The sequence below is a fragment of the Liolophura sinensis genome, chromosome 9 (genome assembly GCF_032854445.1).
Source record: "Liolophura sinensis isolate JHLJ2023 chromosome 9, CUHK_Ljap_v2, whole genome shotgun sequence".
Taxonomy (NCBI): Eukaryota; Metazoa; Mollusca; class Polyplacophora; order Chitonida; family Chitonidae; genus Liolophura; species Liolophura sinensis.
Window position 1 is genome coordinate 23549335 of NC_088303.1, and position 27036 is coordinate 23576370.

The following is a 27036-nucleotide window of genomic DNA, read 5'->3' on the forward strand; positions in this document are numbered from 1 at the left end:
GTTTATCTGGTTATTAAATGAGTCATGAAATGCTGGATGCATTCTGGAAGTATTCCGAAAGCAGTACCTGTCATGATAATAGTTGTGTCAAAGTCCGCAAGAGAACAATATTGATCACAAACAGCCATAGTGTTGTCCAAGTCACAACTGGATTTTGATCTGTAACTTGTGAAGCCATGAATAAGGTCTACTGGAAGCCGGTTTGTACTGGACACCGAAATCTCTACTTTTACCGAGGCACCATGGCCGCTAAAGTCGTACTTTTAATGCCCACATTGTTCAATGCTACGTGGTAAAAAAGTCAAGGTTTTCTAGGAAGACGCAGATTTACTTTTCGTTTCGGCAGGTACAAAGCTTTTTGTTGAGGTCATCTCCAAATACGTACAGTTAGCCTACGTCATCTAGCCTCGTTTCAATACCAAAGATTATGTAGACATACCGACAAAGGCGCTCTCGTGTCATTCTAACCTTGCCATTCTGACGGACGAAACGGCTTTGGTAACCGTCTGTACTCATCGACAAGGGTTGTTGCCTAACAAAAGGTAGGTATTTAGATTAGGTAATCTTATACTCGTATTTCAGAAATACAGTTTTTCGTGCTTCTGATACCACTAATGTAGGCTCGATATCGTTGGCCGACTATGGGCACTTTCAGAAGTTTAAAACTTAGTTTATCCAGGTACCTATTTTTAACTGAAGAATAATCTGATGACATATGCATACTTTCAGGAAAAGAGAGAAAAACAGGTTATAAATAAAGCGCAATGGATTGAGAATTAGTTTATGTAGACAGAACTCACTTGTGCGGCTGCATAGGCTCAGACTGTTTCAGACTTCCTTCACCTATGATCTTGACGGTCATCAAATAATGAAGAATGTTTTTAACTGGTATAAATTAACATAAATAATAAAAGGAAGTTATTGGTATTTTTGATGTTGTCACCAGACCGTCATGTATCATGCACGAACATAGACAGTAAGCCCAATAGACCTCCTAAGGTATGCATGCTGTCATACACGTGACGTACATGTATACATCGTCAAAGATAGACCTTTCCGTCGAGCAGGCAGAATTAAAGTACATGGTTTCCAGCAACACAAATATGTGAAAATAAACTAGAAAATACTATATCTATATGACCGATATATAATCCAAATGTTTACTCCAGCGAAGACTTTAAAATCGAAAGTATGATAGCCTGAAAAACATGTATATTCAGCTGAAAATGAAAATGAAATAGTCTTACTCAATGACACATACAGTATATATTGATGGATTTCGGAGATGTCGGTTTGTTGGGACGCAGATTTGGGATTTTTCGTATATTTGAGAAAAAATTGAAAGGCAAACATAGAAATAACACTTGAAAATTAATCAACTAGTCTCAGGAAAGCAAAAAGATCATTTTGCACACTGTCATGTCTATCATAGTCTCCAGCTCTTCTAGCCAACTGCCATATTCCACCAAGCCATGGAGTTATTAGGTATTGCCAAGAACAGATCGATTCATCCTAGAGTGAAGTGATGGCAACCGAGAGATCAGATTTCACCGTGACCAACTTGCTTTATCAACATGCTTTGTCTTAATTCAACTTGTCGAATGACACAAGGGCTAAAGCAATTGTCCAAAGAAATAAAACATTGTTACAGTTCGTCTCCCTCAGTACAGCTCAGTACAGTGACGGTGCCCATAACATGAGACAGGACAAGAGCTCCACGAGTAGCTGGCCTTGTATATTCCCGTACAACGAGGATGGTATGACTCCAGCGACAGATAACACAGAGAGTTCTTTAACTGTGTATTATCTTCATCTGATAAGCTCAGTATTCTGAAAAATACACAGAAACAAACACATTAAGAATTTTGTATTGACAATTACACACAATATACACACATTTGCAACGCGTTAAATGAATTAAATATCATTGACCAATAAACAATTATTTTTAAATATTATAAATATCACAATAAAACTAGATAGTTTCTAAATTTAATGTTCACTTTAAAATACAACTACGTGCACTTTGATTGAACACCTTTTACGGTCTCGATATAAATATAGCACAATACAAGTATGAACAAAGTTGTCACTCTAAGAATCACATTAAAATACTACATCAGACAGTAATTAGAAAATTTCAGTTCATGTAAAATTGTTTGAGTAATTTCAGCTTAAGAATATAGAAATGCATTTATCACTGCTGCAGAGTTAACATCCAAACTTTACAATCAAGTAATGCACCGAGTGCTAATTAATTCACACTTTTATGCAATACTTGTATAGACAATACATGTATTGTTCATCAAATACCATCAACCAAACCTATCATAAATCAAGACATTTAAAGAACAAGATTTTTCTCTCATTTTGATAACTATAATTTAGACATAAGCCACAAGCACAACTACGCACATTTGTATAAAATGTAAACACACAAAAACCCTAAACCCCTAACTCCATAATGGAATATTCCAGAGTTTCTCATCTACAACATGCGGATAAATTCAAATAGTTTAAAACTGTCAGTGACCAGATTTTCAAATCGATTTAATACATTCTATACTAGATTCGCTCTCAATTCCGCACACAGTTCAGAACAGAATTATTTTCAGTTTACACAAATTCATCACCCCTACCGATAATGGACTGGATCGGCCTGTTTAGCGCGTAGTTGAAACCAAAAAATGTGACGAAAAAGTACATGTTTCAACTTTGTCAAACGCTAATGGTGGACCTAAAACTAAAGATAAACAACAGATGAAGAGTGAATATTTCTAAAGCTTGAGAACTGTACAGAATCTGTGTGGCTTCTTGTCTCCCCCAGGCACAGGTGAACACACTAAAAACATGCTCGGATACCTGGACTGCGCGAGGCAGGGAGCATTCAATGTACCTTCAGATGACTAGTTCATTAGACAATTATATAGGCATATATCGGGAGCAGTTAGTTTTAGATTTTAACAATACATGGGCTGATGTAAACTACATTGTACAGAGAGTGTTAAAATGACATTAAATGCCATCTCAGGCCTACACGACATAGTTTATTTATTTATTTAAACGGATGGGTAGAGACTTTATTTTCAGTCTGGTTTGGTAAGTTTTGTAAGTTATGTTCACTTATATTTAACTTGCATGACTTTCAGTGAGGGCAATCCATAGTATAATTAAGACGCACAACATGGAGACCAGAGTAGCGACAGTGTTACGGATGAGAGAAAAACCAGAGCAGCAACGACAGTGTAATAAGTCATTAGCTCTATGTAGTACTCTAATTCTTAAACCTTTTCACATGTTTGCAAGGTGTTTTATTCAAGCTTATACTGAAGGCACTATTCGGTGTAAAATTGGCCAACCTAACCAACATAATTTTTTTCTCCAAACTCAAATTAAAAATGCATATAAATTCCACCGAAAGTTACTCTTTCATATGCGAAAAGGTTGAGGAATTAGGGTTAGTCTGTGTGACTGCTCGCTAGTAGTAGTACAAAAAACTTTCTTAAATTTTATTCGGACGAAATGACCATTGATTGTTTAAATCAATTGTAATATTTATGTCCATAAAGTTCTATTAATTAACAGGAAAAGAGTGGAAGATTTCGGAAAACATTAAACGAAAATTGTCTTTCCCTGGCATTTACGTCAACAAAAGCTTCCAGTGATTAACTGCCGAGAGTCATGTCCGTGGGGTGTCGTGTTGTCCGGGGTCCTGACTGGACATACGGCAACCAGGATGGTGGAGAGGGTCATTTAGGCATTGTGGTGGAAATAGGTAAGCCCGGAAGTACAAATCTGCCAGAGAAAACTGCTGCTGTAATTTGGGACTCCGGAGGAAGAGGGACATACCGTGCAGGGCAAAACGGAGCGTGTGACCTACGTATTTTTGACAATGCAACCACAGGTAAGGTTTAACGCTTCACGGAAGAATTTGCACACCTACTTATATACTTTTACTTATCGGTACTTTTATCTTCTGTACATTATGGCGTTTTGGGTGCGGTTTATTCTTTTTATAGTGAAAAATCAGCTGACAGAGTAAAATTTTAAGTTTAAATTTTGTCAGGACGACATGCAGGTTGTATTCGCGGATATGCAGAACTAGGAATCAAACCACGTCGTCTGATGCTAACATCTTACACATCAGTCCTAGGAAAAGGTGCTGGTCATCGATTACATGTGATCTGTTTTATTTTTTTATTTGATTGTTGTTTTACGCCGTGCTCAAGAAAATTTCACTTATACGACGGCGGCCAGCATTATGGTGGGTGGAAACCGGGCAGAGCACGGAGGAAACGCACGTCCATCCGCAGCTTGCTCGCAGATCTTTCCACTTAAAACCGGAGAGGAAGCCAGCATGAGCTGGACTTGAACTCACAGCGACCGCAGATTATGTGTGACCATTTGTTAACTATCACGTTGTGATCGGTTTAATTTTATTGAAAGATGGCTTACAATTAGCCTTTCCCTAACACTAGTAACAATGAACAAAGAGCTATCGTTCTAGACACCATGATTCAAAGCAGTCGTAAGACGGAATCAGTATACTCAGATTTTGTTAGATTCGTCTAAATAATTTTAAAAAATTTGCAGAGAATCATTATGATGATGATGATCACCATCAGATATTGATGTCATATTGTAGGATTTTAGAGATAAATTACTAAACTCACTGTACCACATTTAGACCTACAAGGCCTGCTCTTAATCCTTTGCTGCGTCCTGCTCTGGATACTCCCTTCCCCCAAGATCCTGTAGGCCTCCCTGTTTTGTAAAAGCCGGTTTATCTCGCTTTCTGGCAGGTGTCAATCACCCAAACATCGTCTGTGGTTCGTGTGGGGAACCGGTCATCCATGGAATGAGATGGCACTGTACGGTCTGCACCGACTCGCATCTGTGTACCATTTGCTACATGGCCGACAAGCATGACCTGACTCACCCTTTCCAGAGGTTTGACACAGCCTCTTCTGAAGGGTTCGTGCTTTATTCGCATTCAGATAATACCAGTTTCCAAATGCTCTAGTGTGTATAAAAGTTAGATGTGTCTTCCTGGGCTACTCGGAGGAAACAGTGTTTGTCTTGCCGCGAAGTGTCAGCACTGGTAAGATTTCAGTATCGCGAAATTTTATGCATAGCATCCAGTTTAGTTTCCAAACCTAATTCGTGAATTCTGTTTCGAAGTTGAAAATCTATCGAAACACACATTCGTATACCAACCGTCAACCACTAAGCACGTTCCAGGTCAATAATCGAAAGGCCAATTCCCAAAAACACAAGCCACTAAAGAATTAAGAAAATATCACGAAATCAATGAAAGAGAAGAAGTCAACGGTTTTCAATGATGTTGGAAAAACGCAAGTTATGTTCTAGGCGAAAAAGTGAAATCAGTTCAAATCGGGGGCCATGTTAGATTATCAGTTGCCGCTAACAAAATATGTATCTCTGTAAAATATGTAAATATGCTGCGCTTTGATTGCAACTGTTTATATATATCCAACGTGGCTATCTAATTCAACACGATGAATACATTCCCTTGCTCCGAGTTACGCGGAATTAGACACAATCATGAAGCAGAGCGCCAGAGATTCTGGACGCTCTGTCCATATTTACTTACAAAGAATTAAACTCATTTTAAAACTTAAGAAACGTCGAGTGAAGGCATTTTAGGGAATAACCTTGACACACTAGTTTTTGCAGTATTAACATGTGACGTTGATTCAAATCGTCACATAACACGCAGGATCTAACAAACGCTACAAGGCGAGATATGTACACGCCAAGGATAATTTACAATGTCAAAATTGAAACTATCACTTGTCTATGTTTGCGGGAGAATAAACCATTTTGGTATTTGTACAAATATAGGTCAGATAAGATGCACCATGAGGAAACCAGAGTGGTTTCCTTTAAATCCAGCGAAGTAGGTAAATATCTTCCACAGCCTTTGATATATGTGGATTGTTTAAAGCCAGCAGATCATCGATACACCGTTTAGTGAATGAGAAAGTACTGGCCTGGTAAGAATAACTCCTTAATAGTTTCTTGATACAGTGATACTCATATGAGAGCACGTATAGGTCGGCCAGAAGGAGGCACAATTTTTACCCGTCTGAATACATATACACTGTTGGTATATGGTTTCCCTTAATTTCACATAAGCGTTATTGAAGAAAAATGAGTGTTTTCGTTAAGGGAGTAGATACAAGTTTGGTGTTACAGCCTTCTGACCCCGCAATAAAGTGAGCTTTGTGTTCGGATTTATGCATTTTTTGTGGTATGTCGGCGTGATGGGAACTTCGATACTCCTCTGTTTGAGAAAGGTGTGATATTTTTAAATAGTTCATCCGGTGTCTAGGTCGTTATGGAATACGTTTATGTTGCGGCAGTTATTGTGACATTAAGCTTCTCCACAAGAACCCGATATCGTAGTAATGCACACTTTGTCCGCAGAAACAATAACATACATTGCCTGAAGGTCATGAAGTATCTTTCGCAAGGCAGGATGCTTCAGAACTTGCTTGGCTGTCACATAAGCATTTAGTATTGATATGGTGGATTGCATACACGACCTTGATCTTAACAAGCTCAAGCCAAGCGTCAAGGACTGAAGGCTCTACCTTCTCCCGTTTAGACCTCTTATCCAAGTGCTGAACAACTGATAACCTATATATGGGTAATAGCTATGTAGTATTTTCATCAGTTTTACAGATATAAAAACTGACAATGAGAGTGAGTTAATGGTATTTCATCGGCCATCTGTTTTACTCTAGGAAAATCTATAACTGTCAATGATACCATCCGTCCAAAACTACATTGGGAGGTACTGCGAATTATCTCCACCCGCACGTCTCTCAGCGCGTTCCATAATTAAAATTTCCTGTTCGATTTGTCCGTCTTCATTAATTATGTTACAGCAACTAAATGTCTTTTGTTCCAGAGAAGCTGTGCCTAAAAGGGAAGGCTGTACAGAGATACAGGCTAAAGGCATCTTTCCAGGGGCCAAGGTCGTCAGAGGTCCAGATTGGGAATGGGGAGACCAAGACGGTAAGTCTACAGTCCCACTGTAGAGAATTATTAAATCGAATACAATAGCTGAACGAGTTGTGTAGAAACACTGAGAACAATTGGAACTGCATAACTTTGTGCCTAATTTACATAATCCACTTATTACTTTGGCACTATTTACTTCGTTGTTAGTGCGTTTTTGATGTTAAATTTTAGTATCTGAAGCTTAAAGACGGCCTAATTGTTATATTTGGTTTATTACGCGTTTGTATCGGAGGACAAAACGCTTTCAAATTTCTTAATAAGTGAATGATTTTGACTTCGTCATTTCTCGGATTGGCAACTTGAATTATGATTTTGATACTTTGACACTTTGACTTCGAGCTATGAACGGTTTCCTCCCATCTTAATGCTGGCCGCCGTCGCATAAGTCAAATATTCTTGATAACGGCCTAAAACACCAATCAAATAAATAAATTTAACTGATATGCATGTACTTATACCTGGATAGTTTTATTTTGTCGTGTAGTAAAAGCCTTTATTATCAAGGTAAGACTGTTTATTTCAGTACCTGCATGGGTGTTGTCCTGTAAGCAAATTTGCATTTTGCTGTACATTTAAGGTGGCATAGGTAACATAGGACAAGTGACAAGTGTAGGGTGTTGGGCCAGGGGGCTGACGTCCGTGAGGAGTGCTGTGAAGGTGAAGTGGCCTTCAGGATCCACTTACGGATACAGAGTTGGCCACGAGGGCAAAGTGGACCTGGTATACACTGAGGAAGAATCGGGGGGATCTTACTACAAAGACCATCTACCTGTGCTAGGTGGGCAGATTAGTGAATGTTCAAAGCAACTGCGTTTTCTGTACTGTCACACAGTGCGACCCACTTTAATTGTATGGGGAAGTGGTTCCAGTGCAAATTTAAAGATTCAAGATAATTCTTATAGTCGTGGGTTTCCTCCGGGGTCTGCACGGTTTCCTCCCACCATACTTCTGGTCAAGACCCCAACCAAATAAATAAATATTAAAAAGTTCTTATATAGAATGTTGACTTCAGAACTTACATCAAGTGACAATGGTGGTGAAAAAAATTTTAAGATAAAGCGGTCCACTACAAATATTCTCCTTTGGCTTGTAATATCAGTCAAAGTTAAATGAATAGACAAATGAATGATTTGTGCAGATCACACGGCAGAAGTAGCCCCGTCTAGTGGAATACCACGGGAGTTTAAGGTCGGTGAAAAGGTCAAAGTTGAACTGGGTAAGGACCGTTTCCAATCTATGCAAGAAGGTCACGGTGCCTGGAATCCAAGGATGGCTAGTGTAAGTTCTGTTTTACGGCATATGGTACAATGTGAGCTGTCGTCATTTCATCTATAATGTTTCACCTGCCATGTGGCTACATTATAAGGCATTTTAGCACATCTGCACTGTAAAACTTTTTGTTTTGATATTAGTTCATAATATCGGTCATTTCATATTACATAAGTACGTTTGTACTGTAACTTCTTGTCATTTTAGCATATTCGCACTGTAACTTTTTGCTTTGACTTCAGTTCGTAAGAACGGTAATTTCGTATTATACAAGTACGTCTGCAATGGAACTTCAGTACATCTGCAATGTAACGTTTCCGTTAGCACGAGAAGACGTTCGAATGCGTCTAATGTTCGTGAAATATTTGCTAATAGTGTGTAATTTTTAACCTCCTGACAAAGTGCATTGTGTATTTACAAGAATTAATTAAGCTTCTGGGTACATAACAGTGAGATGTCAAGTCCTTTACAATGCAACGGTACTATAGATTGTTGCCATTGCAGTGCATATAAACCGGATACTCTTACTTTTTTTCAGTACATTGGTAAGATAGGCACTGTTCATGATGTGAGCACTCAAGGGGATGTTATAGTGCGTTATGAGGGACTAACCAGATGGTGGTTGCATCCAGAAACTTTGACAAAGGTATATAGAATGAATGTGACAACACTCAGGTCGTTGTAGTGAAGTTGTTCATTGAACGGATATGTAATGTACTTGAAGGCACTAGGTGCTGCAGGATGAGAATTTCATAACATTTATATAGGAAGCACTCATCGGTGCAGTGTATCGGTGGTACAGGTGGTATCGGGAGGATTTTAGTCACAATGAGTCATCTGCCATGTTCCTTGATGTATCAGAACAAAGCGTTATATTCACCGGAAGTTTTAGGCCGCTTTAGGCCGCTTAATTTCAGAACTATAAAACAATGAAGATGAGCACCTCAACCTTCCGTTCATTAACCACACATAATTTGCGAATATACTGAAGTAGAAAATCCGTAAGCTAATACCAGACCATGGCACGTTGGGATCTGGCTATTCAAAGTTGCTTAGATGATTTGCTGGAAATCTTGTGACTTACTTACCGCAATGGGCTAGCGTTATGACTCGACCCGCCACTGCGAAGGTATCCACCTCTTAAACACCAGTCAAACAAAGACATAACGATCTGAGGCAAGCATGTGCTATGTCCAATCTATACCGAAGAAGGAAAGTTCTATTAGTATAATCATGACACATTAGTAAAAGCATTGCCTGGCAGAAAGTTTCATGCACCTTTCTCTGGCGTGATTACACTGAAACATTCTATGTCCACATGGCTTCAATATTGCTATGTTCGGTACGCCATTTAACATGAAAATCGATAAACGCATGCATTCATATATTTGAGGGTATCATTTACCTTCAACCTTAGTTATATAAGCAGGACTAAGAGCATTAGATCGCTTCGGTGACCTAATGGTTAGAGCGTCCGCCTCGAAGTCGAGATCAGAACCGGGTCGGTTCATATCAAAGACTTCAAAAATGATACTTGCTCAGATGTAAGAGGTTAGAGCAAGGAAACATGACTAGTTTGTCCGGTGTCAGTGTAATGTGACGAGGTGGGGTGTCATGTCTGGTCTCTTCAACATGATACGTCAGTGAAGGAAGCACTTTGGCGGCAAGGATTCGCCCTCCCTCAACAAGACCCAATATATGTACACACTCCCAATGACTCCTCGTCGTCATATGACTGAAATGTTACTTAGTATGACGTTAAACCCCAAGCATACATTCATACATACATACATACATATTGATTATACATAAGATTGTATACCTCTGCATATGACTTTTTGTGGCTATAGGTGCAGTCGTTCTCCGTGAATGACGTGGTTCGCATATTAGATGATGTGGAGAAAGTGAAGAACGAACAGGAGGGCCATGGAGGATGGATTGAAGTGATGAGATCAGTGAGAAAATTTACCTTGAAAAAAGCTCATTGTTTTACATATTCTTGAAACTTTAAAGTTAATATTATTGCTAGCTGTCAAGGTGTAGAACAGCGATCATTATAGGCTTTCTCCATGCATGTGTGGATGATTTTGACGGTCAGTCCGACGGGTGTACGTCATGGTAAGAAGACTTGAATAACGCCATGGTCACTGTGTACACAGTGATAGGAGGCAGGAACTGATGATGGCGTAAAAAACTCTATTTTAACCTTTCTTTTTATGTACTTGATACATATGCACCTTCTTTATCTAAAGTCCGACACCATCTTTCCTCAACCGTATAATCCTTGTCATTGTAGACATTGAACAAGGAGGGGCGCGTGGTAAAAGTGTATGACACAGGTGACCTCCGTGTCAAGGTTCAAGGACAAGTGTGGACCTTCAACCCGTCATGCTGCATTCTGGTGCGACCAGGCGCCGAGGAAATCAACAATACCTTAGGCGGCAACGACGACGACGACGACGACGACGACGACGACGACGATACAGGTTTGCGCTTTGTATAATTCTGTAGATATTGTTAGGAAGAAAGTCACTGTTAAATGGCCACTTCCAAGCAAACAGTTTCCTCCTTCTCCATCTCATAATTATCCCTCCAGAAAGAAAAGCAGAAAAACTGCAAATAAAGGGGAAATTTGGATACTCGTTGCAAACGTGTATTCGCAGTATGTTGCTTAGCATCAAGCAAATCGGCAAAGCGCAGGAGTCGGATTCCCACCTCTGACTAAATTAGTACGCTAAATGGTGATATCCCACATCAGACGAAATAGTGTACTTTTTCATTGCACAGCAACGGTCACGAAAGGGGAAGTGTATATTTTCGTATAATGTAGCCGAGGCTGTGTGGGGGTTACTGACACCGTATTTTTCCGTACCCCATCACTGAGTAACATGGCTACAACGAATTTAGCCACTCTCTTGTGGTTGAAAAATGAACACATCATGTCTGTGTGAGAGGTCACAGACCACTGTAATCAATCGCTGATATGGTTTTACATTTTCGGCTGACGTTCCACAAATCCTGCTAGAGTTGCCTGTTTACATATATTTGGATACGTGTTTTGCATTTTCGAGTCACAATAAGCATTTTTCTCGAGGACAACATTTCCTTGCGCAAAGCTTATGGTGTGTGCCTAGCTAACCACCAATGTGTTTTTGTTTTCAAATCTTGCTATGCTGTTTGGTTTGCAATATAGGGTGATATGTAAGCCTTTTTGAAGTTCAAGATGATAACACAACACTTTACTCAGACTGGGCGAGAAAGTGTTAAATGGATATGATTGTAAAAATAACCGTTGATTACTTAATACTGAAACCTAGCTGAAATACAACAGTCCTATAATTCAGGGCGTATATGTCTACTGTTGTATGTGTAGGTGCACTGAAAACAATACTGAAGGTCATGAAAAGCGTTTTCACAACGCTTGCACCTGCTCCGGAGCGGCTAGTAAAAGAGGCTGCTAAAGGTAACACAGAGGCCGTCCGTGAGTTCGTCGCCAAGTTCCCTGAAAACGTGAGATCTAGAGATAAAATGTAGAACTTTTCTTCCAGTTGTATAGTAGCATCCTAATGAGAGGCAGGCGTATATACTGTTCTTAAAAGGGAGAAAGACTTCTTCTACCTGGAGATGCTGAAGTTGAATGCCCATTGGGGTGGGTTGTATGTCGCAGAAAAATAATACATACATGTATCTACCCACGGTATAAGCTAATTTGGACAAAGAATAATTGCTTTGTTTTAATAATTAATAATTTAATAAGTTTTAATAATCGTGTGTTGACAGTACAGGATCATATAAAATTACATTCAAGATAAAATAAATTTTATTTATTAAAGTTATATTATACCAAGACTTGAAAACAGTTTCGACCATGGCAGTATCAGAAGCAGAGTTTAGAATCGAGTTTAGATAGCTGTTCTCATTCCGTCAAACATACTGGGTTCCGCCTATTATCCAATATCTCTCTTGTTTTCGAACAATTGTGACATCAGCCAAGTCAGTGATGTCAATACAGACGTTCAACATATCCATGTGTAGAGCTTGTGGTGTTACTTGTCATTGACTGAAGGAAATTTTAGTACTGATTATAAGGGATTTTATAGAGAGCTGAACATAGAGGCGACAAGTTAAAAGAAACTATGAAAAGATCTGCGTTTTAATTTGTCCTGAGCTAGTTTTCTTTGTCTATCAAAATGCGGAATGTACACGAAACATTCATTGATAACCCATTGGTTGCTGGCATACAAAATTCAAAGATGCAAAGATACTGATTTTTGCGATTGCATTTTTTATTTCCTCTCCTGTTGGTGTGGTTGGTGTTGGTCAGGTGGATCAGACGAGTTCCAATCTGACTGCTCTACAGGTGGCCTGTCATGAGGGTCACATGGACATCGTTCAGATATTGTTGACGGCTGGTGCTAAGACGAACGTGCAAGACCAAGACGGGGATACGCCTCTCCACCTTTCCGCCTACAAGTATGAAGTGCCATCGTCTTACACGCACTTTCGAATCTCACACATGCCTTCAAATGTTGCGTGCGCCTTCAAATTTTGCACGCACACCTTCATATCTCACACATTTTTACATCTTATACAGGCTTTTTATTATGTGATCGACAGACTCGTGGCAAATAATGGTTCGATAATGTAATGTTCTTCATTAAAGTTGATGAATTTTAAAGTGTCAGTAAACTGGGAATAGCATTGTCCTCTTGGCAGTTTCGGAAGCAGTTTATTGAATGTTAATCTAATTTCAGTATATCAAAATTATATTCTATTTATTCATTTGCTTGGATTCACCACTGCACTGTTTCATTTTTATGACATCGGGCATGTTTATGGGTGGAGGAAAGTAGCCAGAGACCAGTGAAGATTAAATCATGTGTTACCTTAACACCAAATGAAACTGCATACGAACGTGTGACACCATTGCTCAGCTGGAGGAACTGCAGGCCAGATGCCCCAAAATAAGCAACATTTTTTTGGCCACATTTGATCAATGTAGACCTGTATTTTCTTGGTTATTGACAGAAATTTCCCAGAAATAGTGGAGCTTCTACTCAAAAAGGGCGCTGATGTCAATGTCCAGAACAAGAGACACGCCACTGCTCTCCACATGGCAGTCAACAAAAAACACCCACAGTGTGTGAAAGTTCTATTAAAACATAAGTGCAATGCCAACATTCAGGTACAGTGGCCTATTACAGTATGGTGAGGTTGTTATTATCTTTATTTTATTTCGACAAACACGTTGTACGCATTGCTGAGAGGATGTGAGGCAACCCACATTCGTTCCTGTTGCATGTCGCGGGTATTTTCTTATCCGACCTGTTTGCTTGAAGACGTTTTGAGGAATAACGCCTTTATTCCATTACAGGTTCACTGTGTGTACTATTCATTTGGTTTCTGTTCTTTCGATGAATGATGTGTATGAATGCAGTTAAATTTTGAAAATATCCCAGTGGCTTTAAAATCTCTCAACACTGGTGATTAGCAACACGGACTCAGATGTTTAAAGCGCTGGCTTGAGACTTTTGTGCCCTTGGCTATTGAAGTCGCATGTACGAATCCAGGTTTCGCTATTTCTGCTAGGGCTTTAATGAAGTTTGTCAGGTATCTAGGGAATGGCGGGGGTTTACTCCAAGCACTCTAGGTTCCTTCATCCAGTGCCTTAACCACCGTCATATAAGTGAAACATTCTTTAGCACGGCGTTAAACACCAAGCAAAAATGAATCATATGTAACCAATATGAATATTTCCTCCACAAATGCTCCTGACATAAATATAAAACATATATAAGTGAAATATTATTTAGCAGGGTGTAAAGTATCAAATGAAATAAAATAAAATAAGTATACAAATACGTATGCTTGGAAAAGGTGTCCACACTAGACCCAGACAATGTTATATATAAAATTTGATATCTTAATTGTTTGTTAAGATTTGCTCTGGTAAAAAAAGAAAATATATGTATATTTAGGGGTTGTACTTTTATATCTTTTTATCAGGATACTTATGGCGATACAGCACTTCACGATGCCATCGGGAGAGAGAACGACGAGATCATAGAACTGCTCGTGAACTATCCAGGAATCGACTTCACCATCCAAAACAACAGAGGATTTAATCCTCTACACCAAGCAGCATTGAAGGGGAGTAACTTGTGAGTAAATGAGTCCTACTCATTCTTCTCCTGATAAAATATTTTAAGTTCTTAGAACTGGTATCGCCATACGAAGATATGTTACACAGTTTTAAAATATTAAAGTTGAGCATAACAGATACCCATGGTAACATGGCATGAAAGCAGGTGCTGCGCCTCAAAATGACAAGGTAAACCTCCCCGTTATAGTAGATATCTAGATTTTAATGTGGAACCTTTGCTGTCATAATGAGGGAAATACTGAAAATAGCTTTGAAGAACAGAGCCAGAAGGATAGAATTGTTATAAGTATACCTTATTATACATACCACGGTGATAATCCTTCTTCTTATACGGTGAATTGCCTCTGGTGTTTTCAGACTTTTGGACTGGGACTCAAATAAAATGTTATTTAATTGTCCGATTGCTCCCCTTGTATGGATAGACTGCAGGAAGTGGACAATATATTTATATTCTGTATGTGGAAGAAACAGATAATTTTTCGTGTGATAAGACACACGGTATTATGAAATAATAAATGTCTGTTAACTGTCTTTTTTGGGGCAGAGCAACAAAGGAGATTCTGAAAAAAAGTCGGCAAATTGTTGACGTCAAGAAAGAAGATGGGTTTACTGCCCTGCATCTGGCTGCTTTTAATGACCACAAAGAAATCTGTGAGACGTTGCTCACCGTAGTAAGTACCAAAACCACTAAAGATAATGAAATTATTTGTAGCCTATAAAAACGTTAAATGGCTTCATATTATTTTAGTGTCTCATGTATATATACTGGAATATCAGTCTTCGTATGATTTTGCGGGACACAAAAAAACTTGTGTCTGAAAATGGAGTCAGGAGGTTGGTCAGGTACATACGCTGGTTGTTGGTTTTCCTGACCGTTGTCCAGAAATGAAATATCTTGAACATAATGTCTGTTAATGAAATAAATGACTTGTACGGTGTATAGATAAATTATCGTCACAATCAATTGCCATTACACGAACACTTCATAACCTATCATTAATCTTGTACAATTTGCTGATACATCCCTAAATATAGATATTTTAAATTATCTACTTTGAAATTGATGTGTGCTTACCTAACTTCGAGTTACATCGAAGAGAAACTAAAATGGAATGGGTAAAACTTTTTATGAGAAAGACTTTTTTTAGTATTAGAGTTGATTTGGATTCTCATCCGCATGCAAGTGTACGCTTGACATAAATGTCATTTTGCAGCAGTGCGTAGATACAATATAAAATAACTAACATGTGAAACGAAAAACACATTCCTAATATGTACTCCACTGTGCATACTTACCGTGTATACACATCAATTAAACTCCAATAATATCGCATACGTGTAAATATCATAACACTTTTCCTTGCGGGTTTAGCACATCATTGTCCTTTTTTTTATCGTACGAATAAAATTTGTAAAATAAATAAGACTGCAAGTAAATGTTATTTCCAGACTATCCAGAACTCGAGTGAAGATTCCTGTAAATGAATACCGGTATATTAAAAGATGAAAACAAGTCGGTATCTATCGTTGTTGAATGTTTATTCGTCAGGGTCAAGCGGACATCAACAGCCGAAATAACCAACGAGCTACACCACTCTTGTTGGCCGTGTCTCAAGGATACTCTGATGTTGTAACACTTCTTGTTAGCAAAGGTAATAGATGGGCCTACTATGAGTATGCCATTACTATGGGTCAAGGTCATACCTCTTGTGTAGCTCCTTCTGACCCAAAGGTAAGAGGTGCGCGAACTATATCTGCACTGTTTACTTCAAGGTCATAGCTCTTGTGTACCCCCTTCTGATCCAAAGGTAAGTGATACGAATACCATCTATGCCGTATACTTCAATGTCATACCTCTTCTGAACCTCCTTCTCGCTCAAGTATAACAGATAAGAGTAATATCTATACTATTTACTTCAAGGTCATATGTCTCTTGTACCTCCTGACCCCAAAGTATGGATACGAGTACTATCTATACTATATACTTCAAGGTCATACCTCCTCTGAGCCTCCATCTGATCTCAAGGTAAGACATACGAGTACTATCTATACTGTATGCTTCAATGCCATACCTTTTGTGAACCTCCTTCTGGCCCAAACATAACAGAAACGAGTAATATCTATACTGTTTACTTCAAGGTCATACGTCTCCTGTACCTCCTGACTAGAAAGTAAGAGATACGAGTGCTAGGCCCTATATCTTTACCACAAGGTCATACCTCTTCTGAGCCTCCATCTGACTACAAAGTAAGAGATACGAGTACTATATCTGTACTACAAGGTCATACCTCTGCTGAGCCTCCTTCTGATCTCCAGATAAGAGATACGAGTACTGTATCTGTACTACAAGGTCATGCCTCTCTGTATCTTCATTTTATCAAGCCAGTCACTTCACATATGTAGCTATGTTTAATGTCTTTATCTAAAAGACACAAATAACCGACCCGTTGATCCGATAGCTTATGGATATTAATAAACCGAGTATTCAGTTAAATAGTAGGCAAGTGACTGATTTAATGCGAATGCATGCAGCAGTAGATATATTAAAATGAACTCTTCGTTTCTCAAATTCAAGACATGTAAATACTATATCCATACTGTTTGCTATAAATCAAAGTCATTCCTTTCGACTGCACTACGTAACCCTCTTGTTTGGTAAAGGTAAGGGTCTTGCTAGCTTGTACATGCATGGTGAAGGTTATACAACACTACTTAACCGTCTTGTTTTCTAAGGCAAAGGTGTCGGTAGTATGTAATGTGTTGAGGTTACATTATCCAACCTTTTTGTTTTCCAACGTAATGGTCACGCTAACTTGCAATGCGCAACAGTCATACCAACCCTCTTGTTTGGTTTTGTAGCTTGTATCAGACATCGGGCCCAGGTTCTTATGTATCACAGCATTGACTTTTCCTAGTCTTCAAGTTTTATTGTTGATTTCTGTACCGTATGTCTTAGTGAATCATTTTGTTTTGTGTGACGCATTGTGCATCGGTAAACAATGATTTGTCGCAGTCTGTAGGATTCTGTGCTGGATCTTGCAAGGCTTCGTGTCTTATCATTACTTGTGTGCAGGCGCTGACCTGACTGCTGAAGATCAAGACGGTGACACTTGTTTACACATGGCCCTAATGAGGCACCACTTTACCACGGAGATTGAAACGGCCATACCCATACTCAAAGCAGTAAGTATCAAAAGATCAATTAATCACACGAATGACCACTTGTCAAGCTGAATTCCTCACGAACGATGGTTGTGTATACACTACCAACTGCAAGCTGCATATACCATCTAGAATACAGCAAACTGCCTACTTAGGTGATAATGTATAGTATGTACAGCATGCCACAAAGCAGTTCATCTAGCTAAGGGCAATAATGTAAATTTTAGCAATGAGTAGGCAAAGCATATAAGTGCACACGTCTGTGTCTTTCAGATCCGAACTGAGCTGAACATGACCCAGAATGAGAGTCAGACTGGAGCTGATATCGCCTGTTACCTGGTACAGCATGGGGCCAGCCTCACACACCGTAACCACCAGGGCAAGACCCCCATGGACTTGATCAACGACCCACGCATAAGAGACGCAATATGCCGCTCTGCTGAATCTTGTCACAAAAAGTAAAAGTGGTGTCGTCTGGCCACAATGCGATTGAGAGTCTGTAGGACTCCATATGTTTTTATACGTACACTATTACATTGATGGCTCTCCTTCGATTCTCACACGATGCCATGATAATTACTGAAGATTTGAGTTTCAACTTTGAAAGATCATCATTAAAGGGTAATAGGCATGCTTTGATTTTTGCCATACTTACACATTATATCAGCGAATATATATATATATATATATATATATATATATATTTATCAGTTATATAAATTTCCTGTTATTATACGGATGCTATTTTGTGTTTGGTGATACGTGTGCTGACTTTCCATAAAGTCCTCGTTGTATAAACAGACATGCTATAATCATACTTTGACGATGGTCGTTTTTATATAAAAAAAACATGCTATAAACATACTTTGATATATAGGCATAGTTTTGGCGGTGGTCTTTGTCTTGTATTATATTGCTATATGAACTATTGAGAAGACGCGATATAAATATGTCTTGCTGGTGGTCATTGCTATATGGATTAGAAATGCCATGTTATGAAAACCCTAGTAGTGATCTTACTAGCTGATGTAAAATGTTATATGTGTTGACGTGTTGTAAACTTGCCCTCTGTGTTGTTTTGGCCACATAGGCTAGTGTTAAGGTGTTGTGAACATTGTCTTCATGATGGTTTTGGTCACATAGATTAGTGCTGAGATGCTGCAACAGTCCTTCATGGTGGTTTTGGCCACATGGACTAGTGTTGAGATTTGCAACAGGCCTTTATGGTGGTTTTGGCCACATAGACTAGTGTTGAGATGTTGCAACAGGCCTTCATGGTGGTTTTGGCCACACGGACTAGTGTTGACATGTTATAAACATGCCTTCATGGTGGTTTTGGCCACACATAGACTAGTGAAGACGTGTTATAAACATACCCTCGTGGTGGTATTTGCTACATAGTGTTGACGTGTTGTAAACATGCCTTCATGGTGGTTTTGTTACATAAACTAGTGATGGCGTGTTATAAACATTTGATGGCAGCCTTTACACTATTACCTAGAAATGATTTGTGATAACCATAATTTGATTCTGACCTTTGTTATATTAACATGCTTTGATTTTAATAACCTTTTGTTGTTTAAACTATAGCTGTGAAGTGTTTTGATAGTGGTCTTTATCTTATAAAGCAGATGCGAAGTGTTACAAAAATTATTTGATTGTGACCTTGTGGCTTGATCATGAATGACGAAGTACCTGTGCTTTGACAATGATCTTAGCTACACACAAGGTGATAATGATAGTATCGAGCATTCTGCTAAGCATAGGATAGAGTTCATTCGGCATGATGTTTCATAATAGACTCTATCCGGTTTAGACGACTGACTGGCTCATATATAAATAACGCTATACCCTTTTACTCGTGTGTTTCACTTTTGTAATCTACCAATCACCCACAAAACACCTTGATTGTGTTAAAGTTCAATCTGACGCTTGCCGCGCCAGACTTACTTGTCAATCAATATATGTAACGGTTTGCTTGGTCCCGCCCAACAGGTTTTCATTTGAAGATCTTCTCTACAGGAATAAGTACTTGGAAACGAAAGAACGTGAATTGCTCAAAACACTAGCCAGAGCCAATCTGTCGTCTATTAGTTGAAAGTTGTCAACGATGTGTAGCCCTCCAGTACTGTTTGATGTTTACATTTGATATGGTCATCTTAAACATCGACTAATACTAAAGTGTTACATACAAGTGTGATCGATCAAGTCTGAGCCATGTAATCTGTCAGACAGCTGGTTGTGATGATTTATACATTCATGTTATGAGGAGCACGTGGTTTCTTGGAAACAACCATTCAATCAGAAAAGGTGATCATCAGTCCGTTTTTGATAGTGTTTAAAATGAATCACAAATAGGCCTATAAAATAAGCTCCTGTTTATTAGGAAGAAATATATACCGCTAATATAAATAATAATTTGCGTGTTTTTTCCATTTGGCTTTTCGTCCACGTGTTCGCGGGATTTCATTGCTTGTTAAGCATGTAGGCCTACCTTTGTTAAGTACCTGGGTATTGGCAAAGGTAGGGCTATCTAGATCCAGGCCTACATGGGGTTCATCTGGCTGTGGGTGTCGTGTTTGTACGGTTTCAGCGATGGATTGCTTTTCAAATATATTTTCTTTATTATGCACACAAATGTATCTATTTTGTGTTCAAAATGTCTTGTGTTTACCGTTTGGTAGTTAGTGTGCGGTAGATCCGGTGTTGAATCCCGAATTTGGTCATACCCAAAACTTTCACATTGGTAATCTTGACAAGAACAAAAAAAAAGGAAAAAACAAAACTAAAAAAACCCTGAACAGCAGAAAACAAGAAAACGTTATCTTGTGTCCCTGCACGTTGTATGTGTAGCCTATACATGTTTCCAGGTGAAATACTGCCTCGTAAATTTACCTCAGTCTGGGTTTGTTCATGTAAATATTTGAACAGTATAGCAAATTACACGACATGTAGCACAATGGCTTGGACAGAATCAGGAAAAAAAAAAACTCAACACGACACTTCTCGCAGTCTCAGAAACTCCCAGGAACCCCAAGAGTCCCAGGAACTCTCCCAGTCACTAAACCCAACGCTGCCCCAAGACACCTAACAGGACACCTTCCTGTCACTGAATACAACACAGTCTCAGTCACCCCACAACACCTCCCGGTCACTGAACCTAACACTTTGTTTCACTCCGTCCAAAACTCTAACGCTCAGACACCAGATCCAATCATGAGATCTAGGATTCATTGGATATAGGCATTTCCAGAGGAGGTTTACTTAACAGAACTATCATTAACAGGGATTACACTTCTTTGATACAACACGCATGGTGCTAAAGACTACCACGTGTTTCGATCCAGCGACCCCAGTCTGGCATCTTATCGCCTGCTGCACACCTCAACCCTCTAGTTTACCATTTGCCAAACCTGTTTCCCTCCTAAATAGGCATGTATGTGCGCATGCATGAGGGTTTACGTCGTACTCAATTTTATCGTCGTATAACGATGAGAAGTCATTAGGTGTGTGTACATATACTGTCTTTTTGTGGCACGAGGAGTCCATGCTGCTGAAGTTCTGCAGTAACATTCCTAAGACATCAAACGTGACACCCCACCCAGCCACGTTATACTGACAACGTGCCAACCAATCCGGTTTCCTTGGTTTGACTCGTTCCGCTCCTCTATCCATGCTACACTCTTGGTGCTGAGCGCTAAGCAAAGTCGTTGGTATGACCATACGGGGTTTGATCCATGTCTCCCGACTTTTTGGCTCTGATAACTAGGCCACTCGAAAGCCTGGCATGACGTTCACATGGACAAGTTTGAAATGTACATATATACATTTTGTCGAGAATAAAACATTTTTTCCATGACTTCAGGGAAACCCAGGAATTTGCCCATGGGGAATTATTTGGAAAATGTCTAACGGAAGAGCCAGACCTTTGTGGAGATACGAAGCATCAACCAACACATTCAGGATACTTTTTTAGACACGGGCAGTTGACCTCTTTATTCATTAACAGGCAACACTAAAAACAAATTGACATGTTTTTCACTGTGGCTGCATATTTGCTTTCGTTGCTAAGCAACTGAAGAGGCATGTCTTCAATCGTCAGCATCTTCTTCCTCATCTTCGTTATTGATCTGGAAGTAGCGTAGTTCATAACTGTCCTTCTGATTGGCTACCACCCTCAACCAATCACGTAGGTTGTTTTTCTTCAGGTATTTCTTTGTCAAGTACTTCAAATACCTGTTCAAATGAAGGTTCAAAATTACTCACAACATTTATACACGCTGATATGGCAACATTAACAAATTTAGAACAACATTCGCGACACATCCAGGAAATTCATGCGTCAGTGGCAGATGCTTGCAGATGAGTTAGAACATAACATGCGAACTGCCCATACTAGTGAGCATTAACTAAAAAAAAAAAAAAATGAGGGGAGTAAAACTGCAGATGTCTAGGCAGGTGACACCCATCTCAACCTGAAAAAAGCTCTGCACAGTATCTCCTCTCTATAAAAACAGTTTTCTACGAGTTTTTCTGGACAGTCCGTCTGGGGTAGAAACCCTGTTACTGTTAATACTGTGGATACCAGAATGTCAGTACCTCCTGACTAGAGGCTACATGTAATCTGCTGGCTATGGATTTAACATTCCACCTCATAGGTCCAGACATTGTGTTGAGTGGTAAGGAATATACATGCATGGGAATAGAAGCTTACTTGATTGCTGATCAATGCCATATTTAACAATTGCCCACATGCAGTGGCCGTCAGCTCCCTGGGTAACAGAATTCAAATGCTCAGCCGAGATACTCACCTCTTTGAGAACGGTATATCAGCTATGAGAGTAATTTTGGACTTGTTCCTCTCAAGGGACACATTGTTGCCAAAGTTGCCCATCTTGCCGTTCACTTTGATGCGCTCATGCAGAAATTTTTCCTATAACCAATCAGAGCAGATCATTTGGGTTAGGGAAGGGAACCCTAATCCCTGTTAGGGAAGGTAACCCTAACAAGCATAGAATAAGTCATGGGTAACTACCATCCATAATTCATGTAAAAGAAAGCTAAAATACAAAGTAAAAATCATCATACAGACAACTGAAAACTATGCATAAAAATATTTTCGTGAAAATCTAAAAAAATAAATAAAGGTATACTGATGCATAGTTTTAAGTGGTCTATTTTGTGACGACTACTTTGAGTTTTAGAGGTTTTTTTCTTTAAAGTATGGGCAGGCTTTAACAAAGAGATTTAGCTAGAAATGATGTAAACAAATGCAAGCACATGCATGTATACTTAACATTAATTTTTAATATACAACAGGGTCAACCTGGTTGTAATTTTTTGATTGTAAATTATGACTATCGATGCTTACGATCCCTTCACGCAATTAGGTGTTGATTGTAACTTAGAGCTATAATTGTGATCTTCGTGATGTACAAGCAACCCTGATCCCCTTGTGCAAGAGGCTCCTGTTAATTTTTGGAGATAAATTCTTTTGCAATTGCCCGAATTTATTTCAATATCTCTGCAGAAAAAACTCACAATTACTTTATATACCTTAATTTTGTCAGAAATGGATATACTGAAGAAGTTTAACCATTTACATTTATATTAAAATATACAACAGCTGACCTGATTGTTCTATAACACCACACACAAATATTACATTTATGTGACAGCGACGAGAAGACACAGCATCTCAATCAAGGGCAGCCAGAGAGAAGGCTGATACTTACAAAGTTAGCACAGTCCATGATGCCATCCTCAACAGGGTGGGTGCAGTCCAGGGTATACTTCAGACTCGTCTTCTTTTTCTTCCCCTTGCTCCCACCCACTGTCTTCTTACCTGAGCGCTTCACTGGTTTCTGACCCTAATAACAAACCAAAACTAAAGTTTACTTTTCATGTTGAGCGGGAGTGTGGGTAGGTGGGGGTGAAGGTGCCAATATTCCGTGACAAAATAATGATGAGATTTCCACAACTTTACACACATTTGTTAACATTGCCAGAAACACACTGCAACTGCAAAAGGTAGACGAGGTCAAAGACTCTGGTAAGGCCAGTGGGGAGGTTGCCAGGTTTCCCAAATTAATCCATTTCCTCACTGGTTTTAGGACATCGGATGGATTTGCTACAGGAACACACCTGTCATCCAGTTGACCAGGAACCTGATAACTGATCCTACAAACCACAAATGCTCTAACCAGGCTTCAAATATCTTGACATTTCTCAACACTTCAGAGAATCAGTGATTATTTTCTTTGCATGAATTTAGCGAATATATGGCCACTCCGAATACAAGTGTTACATTTACAAAGCCGTGTTTTCTTGATGAAAGTTTACAAGTACATGATTAAATATTAATGCAATTTCTCACAGATTGAATTATATTTAAGATTGTGGACTACAGCATATTTAAATGTGTTAAGACGAATTAAGGCTGGTTAGATGTGCAACAATAGATAGTCTTAACTACACACAGCACCACTACTACAGAAATAGTGAAAGGACAGTCAAGCAACCAAGCAGTGATCAGGCCAAGGGAGGTAACTCTGTACTTTCCGTAGATAGTGAAGATATTGTGGGTTTCAGATGTGTATATAAACATATACCAGGTAAACTTAGTTTACAAGTTAAACAGTAAAGTAGTAAACAAGTTTACTACTTTATTTATTTGATTGGTACTTTTTACTGTAGTCAGGAATACTACACTTATATGACGACAGTCAGCTCCAGGAGGGGGAAACTTGTTTTACTACAAAAAAAGGTACAATTTTGTAAGTGTATTTCTCTGCTCAACAGTTGTATATGATACACAACATACAAATCCTATTATCATTTTCGTCATTTGATTTCTAAATCAAAGTGGGCATATCAGCTTTCAGGGCCTAAAATTCAATTTGGATCACTACTGCCTTATACTTTCCATGGAGATAAGAGGAAAGCTTACAAAGAGGTAATGATAACTCATACAAAGAATGTGATGCCAGTTGGGGACTATCTAAACTAAATATCACACAAACATTAATCCAATACCCTCCTTACATTGTTCTCATGCAAGCCTGAGTCCTCAACACTGTCTAGGGCTCAAAGCCATTTTATGGCAAAGTTTACCAGGCCCAAACTTTAAACACCTCCATGAATTTTAAGCCCTGACTTTCTAATGTAGCAAATGAACATTAACAAAAAAACTGGCAAAGAATATAATACAGAATAGTGAATCTACATGCACATTCAAACCTCTAAACGCTTTTTGCGCTGTGCCTCCTTCACCATTACAAAAAGTGGATGCATTCTGGTATGTTTGTCCTAACAACCATAAGCAAGCTTGGAAAGCAAGGAAAGAAACAGTATTACTGACAAGAATTCACAGTTATCTGAGAGGCATGTGGTGGGCATCTCATACCAGAAAAAATAACCATTTATCAGGATGTGTGCAAATCTGCACTGGAATCAATCTTTGACCCTATAAGTCACTTTCGCATTTTGGAGGGCCGCCTTTTATTTTTTTTTTCAACAGACATATTGCGAGATCTCGCATTAAAGGGGACCTGGGTGCTAATTGTCACTCAACAGCCTATGGTTTAACCTAGCGGCAGCATGCTTACTACATTTAATATCTGTTTCATTGAAATTCTGCATAGGAAATCATATCCTCATTCGCAGTATCTGGAGAAACTGAAAATGCCAGTTATAGAAGTTAAATCAGAAAGTGTTAATTTGAAATGTTGCCATTTTGTTGGCTGTGAAAAGCAGGTGCAACCTCAAACTTCAAAGGCCACTGTGAATTACTGAGTGTTAATTTGACCATGGCTGCTCTGTTGTGGCGCACATCCTGAAATGCAAATGTCACTTATTTTGCAATACACAGAACTTTATAGCCTAATTAAATCCTATCTAATTCTCTCTCTTGATAAGACAATGAGATGGACTAACTGAGAAAAGGTCATGTAAAAAACGCTATAGAGGTTTTAAGTGCAGAAAGGGAAATACACAGCGTTTTGAAAAGGGACATCCATTATACACTGAATCGTTAGCATACGCTTTCTAATTCATTAGGCTACCTACCTATACTCTTGTTACCTCTAATGTCAGATAGAAAAATACTTTTGTTCGTTTATTTGATTGGTGTTTTGCGCTGTTTGTGGATATTTGGGAATTTAAAGCTTGAGGGTGCTGTCAGCAGGTAAAGTGTCATCAATGGGTAGCGGCGTATTTTTTAATCCTGTGAGGTGGCGCTAGTATGAAGCAGGGCCTTGAGCCATTGTCATGTTAAGAATGGATTGTAGTGTAGTGTCTACACCATTATAATGTTATCAGTTTCTATCGTAACGTCATACTGTCTTTAATGTGACATCATGTTGAGCTAGGAAAGGAACATATTATGTCAAAAAATGTCAAGGTCCTTCTGCCGGGCATTTTACAGGTTCCCATTCATTGGAGAAGCAGCTTTTCAGTATGAACATCTGAGAACGGGCTCATTAACTAACAATAGTCACCCTAATCTTTACAACTGCCGAATATTTCACTTTATACGACGGTGTCCAGCATTAGTGTCACCGACCTCATTCTCAGATGTTCGTTGTGAAAAACTGAATCATTGGTTCAATGAGTTGTTACTACCACGTGACGGCATCCAATTCATAAAACTCTCATACAGGGCTTGTAGTGTGGAACTTTTATCTGTGACCGCTGAAATGTTCTTATCTGCAGTACGCGGCATTGTTTTATGCCAAGGACGGTTGACATATCAGTTAAAGAAGTAGAAGTGACAGAGGCCCTGAAAATATTCTACCAATGAAAACCACGTGGCCCATGCAACCATCTCGTAATGGCGGCCTTTTGAGTCCTCATTTAACGACATTAAATACCTTATTGTAGTTTTAATCAACCCAGTAGCCTCTGTGGTGTAATTAAAGCCTTAATGTAAATGAAGCTTTATTAGTGGAGGGCGTGAAAGCGAATTTGTGTCTGAAAGGCGTTACTTTCTCATTGAAATTAAGCAGTTTTAATGGAGAGCTGAACACTTACAACCGGCATGATGGCGTTATGGCTGAAAAGAGATCGAAAGCGAGGTTCGATTTCCTAACAAAATATTAATGTTAAGCATTTTCCCATCGTAAGAGATTTATCATATTTTTTGTCTTTATAGAAGTTTTACTTTAGTGAATTTAATATAAAACGTCAATAAAATGTGACTTAATTTATTCCGAAATGTTACAGGTTTTGCTCTGCTGATATAAACGGCCATTTTGTAAGAAAATAATTCTGTCTTTCAGGCCGTGCATCTGTCTTCATCTTTTTTTGTTATAACCAACGATGTAATTTTATTGGAAGCAAATCATTCTGAAACGACTTGCCTAATTTGAGAACCTATGTAAGAATTCTTGACG

General features: G+C 38.9%; 2 protein-coding genes across 4 annotated transcripts; one reads left to right on the top strand and one right to left on the bottom strand.

Moving 5' to 3' along the window:
• The first annotated feature begins 419 nt into the window (after positions 1 to 419).
• Positions 420 to 18274, top strand: LOC135474765 (E3 ubiquitin-protein ligase MIB2-like). Of its 3 annotated transcripts, none has more exons than XM_064754356.1 (17): positions 420 to 542; positions 3586 to 3904; positions 4803 to 4974; positions 6938 to 7044; positions 7628 to 7828; positions 8189 to 8328; positions 8858 to 8965; positions 10170 to 10274; positions 10616 to 10805; positions 11693 to 11829; positions 12644 to 12792; positions 13348 to 13504; positions 14326 to 14480; positions 15027 to 15153; positions 16032 to 16134; positions 17556 to 17665; positions 17918 to 18274. In XM_064754356.1, the coding sequence occupies exons 2-17, from the start codon at positions 3682 to 3684 to the stop codon at positions 18104 to 18106; spliced, it is 2373 nt and encodes a 790-aa protein (XP_064610426.1). In that variant the 5' UTR covers positions 420 to 542; positions 3586 to 3681; the 3' UTR covers positions 18107 to 18274. The 3 variants fall into 3 exon arrangements, with proteins under 3 accessions (XP_064610426.1, XP_064610427.1, XP_064610425.1); XM_064754357.1 differs by having other exon boundaries at positions 514 to 542; positions 3570 to 3904; XM_064754355.1 differs by lacking the exon at positions 420 to 542 and having other exon boundaries at positions 3371 to 3904.
• A 3335-nt stretch (positions 18275 to 21609) lies between these two features.
• Positions 21610 to 26691, bottom strand: LOC135475147 (large ribosomal subunit protein eL22-like). The gene is made up of 4 exons (XM_064754913.1): positions 26675 to 26691; positions 23380 to 23514; positions 22456 to 22577; positions 21610 to 21880 (listed from the first exon to the last, which is right to left on the bottom strand). The coding sequence occupies exons 1-4, from the start codon at positions 26681 to 26683 to the stop codon at positions 21736 to 21738; spliced, it is 411 nt and encodes a 136-aa protein (XP_064610983.1). The 5' UTR covers positions 26684 to 26691; the 3' UTR covers positions 21610 to 21735.
• Positions 26692 to 27036: the final 345 nt, after the last annotated feature.